This window comes from Morus notabilis, unplaced genomic scaffold, assembly GCF_000414095.1.
Source record: "Morus notabilis unplaced genomic scaffold, ASM41409v2 Scaffold115, whole genome shotgun sequence".
Taxonomy (NCBI): Eukaryota; Viridiplantae; Streptophyta; class Magnoliopsida; order Rosales; family Moraceae; genus Morus; species Morus notabilis.
In genome coordinates, this window is record NW_010361020.1 from 485,071 (window position 1) to 487,970 (window position 2,900).

General features: G+C 30.6%; 1 protein-coding gene across 1 annotated transcript; it reads right to left on the reverse strand.

Annotated features, from left to right (window-relative positions):
- Window positions 1-640: 640 nt before the first annotated feature.
- LOC21409563 (organ-specific protein P4) lies at window positions 641-1,441 on the reverse strand. Its single transcript, XM_010097893.2, has 2 exons — window positions 1,364-1,441; window positions 641-1,112 (listed from the first exon to the last, which is right to left on the reverse strand). The coding sequence occupies exons 1-2, from the start codon at window positions 1,406-1,408 to the stop codon at window positions 837-839; spliced, it is 321 nt and encodes a 106-aa protein (XP_010096195.1). The 5' UTR covers window positions 1,409-1,441; the 3' UTR covers window positions 641-836.
- Window positions 1,442-2,900: the final 1,459 nt, after the last annotated feature.

Consider the following 2,900-nt stretch of genomic DNA (forward strand, 5'->3'; position numbering starts at 1 on the left):
AGAAGTATTTTCTATCTCATGAAAAATTTTGTCCCTCGGAAAACTTCATTACGCTTTGCATAATTTTCATCTTGAATGATGATATAGTTACACAAATCCATGAAAGGAATAGTCATCTTGAACGGCGATTTTTGTGCACATCGGTCAATGACAGGAGGCGATTGAGCTAGATTGCATAGGATCATGCTTATAGCGTAATCATCTGCCAAACCAACTTCATTTTGTGCATATATTTATGATACATAATTTGTATAAATTTTGTGGTTCTTAGTCAATTCATAGCAGTCTACTAGAGCTTTTAACGTGAGAAAATCAATGGTGTAGCAAGCAATATTCATATTATACAATATTCAAATCCTGCACAGAATCTCATATCTCTTATCATTAAAATTCCTTCTTGGTAATTAATTCGTCTTCAAAGTACATTAAAAAAATGGTTTTGTTTTTCTACAACATAGATCCAAAACCATGCAGTACAATATACAAAAAGAACCTTCAAGATACAACTCAAACATAATACCAAATACCAAATTAACTTCCCTTTGGATAAAAAGATCATTCAGAGTTACAACTGCCTTACAAATATCAAGCTTGAAAATAAAATAAAAAAGAGAGAAAGAGAGATGAAGAGAAAAGAAATTCCAAGCACAACCTATAAAATACTAAATCACAAAAATACAACTAGATACAAAATATGGTAACAAACATGATCATCAGCCCTCTGCTTCAAATTTTGTCTAATATGTTATAATAGAGAAATCATGTATACATATATATTAGTTATATATATATATATAGAAATATATATGAGCCTGATTCAGTCAGGGCTGATTTTCTTAATGAGTTTCTTCAAGCTCTTCATGATGATGATTATGAACTGAAGGTTTATGATTATCCTCTCCTTGAGGCTGGGCGTGGCTGTGGTATATGATGACATTAGGTTGAACATCGAAGTCCCGAACAAAGCGATCATGTTTTGTTGGACCGGTGAGATCAGACGGCAGATCTTGATCATAGAAAAGATCTCTGATTGCTTCTGGGATTGGTTGGTCTTTCATTATGCTATTCCAGTACTCTCCCGCGTCTTTTCTTGCATAGCTAATGTTTCCCACCTGTAATTTTCAGGAAAAATAAATGTATATATGAAGTTGTTATTTGCAAATATTTGAAAGAATTTTCACAACCAATATGGGACTTTGGATAATCCAAGCGAACCCTTTTGTTCTCCTGGTAGATCTTTTCACACTAAAAAAAAAAAAGAAAAAAAAAGAAAAAATGCAAAAGAAGTTCTGAAAAGAAGAGGAAATTAACTAAGTATACAACTTTTTTTTTTTTTTTTTTGTTTTTGGTGGGAAAGGCTTACCAAGAGAATAGAGAAGAGAACGAAGAATGCAAAGATGGACTTCATGTTATTTTCTAACTTAGTGAAACGATTTTAGATTTGTTGGTTGGAATGATGTTCTCAAAACTCTGACTGTTGGCAGCTTTTATAGGCCAAAATCATATATGGTTTTTTATAGATTAATATTTAATTAATGTACAAAACCTGTGACCCCAACAGAATAAAAAGCTTTTCATTGTCCAAAAGAGAGAAAAAAAAAAGATTATTAATAGTTCTCAACATTTCCTTTAGATTTTGTCCACTAAATTAAAGTGCAAAGTTTTCTAGTACTTTTATACAGAACATGAATTGATTTTTAACCGAATGCGAATCTTCATCTACCATGATTTGGACATGTATTTTTCCTTCATCATGTGGGATTCATAAAGACTTTCTTTTTTATGGATTTACAGCATATGAAACTTAACAACGTTATTAGCCCATTCATTTTGCAGATTCAAATCACAGTTCAAAATATGAATTACGAAGTATATATCATTTGCAGTTTGCAAAAATCTATATTATGCATACTGATAAATCATATATGATTCATTAAAAAATTCTTATCTATATATGGCTTCTATAAAGATTGACACATAATCATTTTTATTTATAGTTTGAATATTACCAATTGGTACCATCTTTTCTTCTTTTAATTTCTTCTATCACCAACGATCCATATGCTGTTTCAAGTTAAAATTTAGAGGGATTTCAATTTTAATTTCAATTTATGCCGATGGTACTTAGAGGCATAATTTAGGTGACCTTTTTTTTGTACAAATTAAGGGAATTTTTGCCTTTGTATTCCACTCCAATTTCTATCCACCCCAAACTATTACTCGAGATATATAATTAAGAAATTTCATCAATTTACACATCTCGGGTACGATTAGGATAACAAATTAACCAAAAAAAAAAAAAACACCAATTTATTATTTATTTGAATCTTTATTTTATTTAACAAAAACAAATATTACAAATGGTAAAGACCGGTGGAAATATCAGTCGACATAAGAAAGAGTAATAAACAAAACAGTCAAATTATTACTTATATTAAACAAATTTTTTTGTGCACTCTGTCCATTTTTAATTGTCGTGCACATGTCTCTGCAAATAAGATAAATTTTTAAGCTCCACAAGAAATCAATCTCCGTCTCTTCAAAATGCGTCCTTCCTCGAGCGTAGTTTGTTCTTATTATACTTGCGGATGTTGTCAATATCGATCTACATCGCCTAAAATCTTTTAAATCTGGCACTTAAATATTACAGATCTTACAACAAACCACACTAAAGCAAATAAAAACGATAAACCTAAAAACCTTAATCAGATTAAGATCTGAGTAAACCTGTTTTTTTTTCTTTTTACCTTAATCATATTAAAAAGTTTTTCATTGACCTTCAAGATCAATTGGTACCAACACTTGACTTAAGAATTTTATACGAAAAAAGGTATTGGGTTTAAGTATTGGGGGACGTGAAGAAATTTCTGAGGGCCGTTAGTTGCCTAAAAGAGACACTA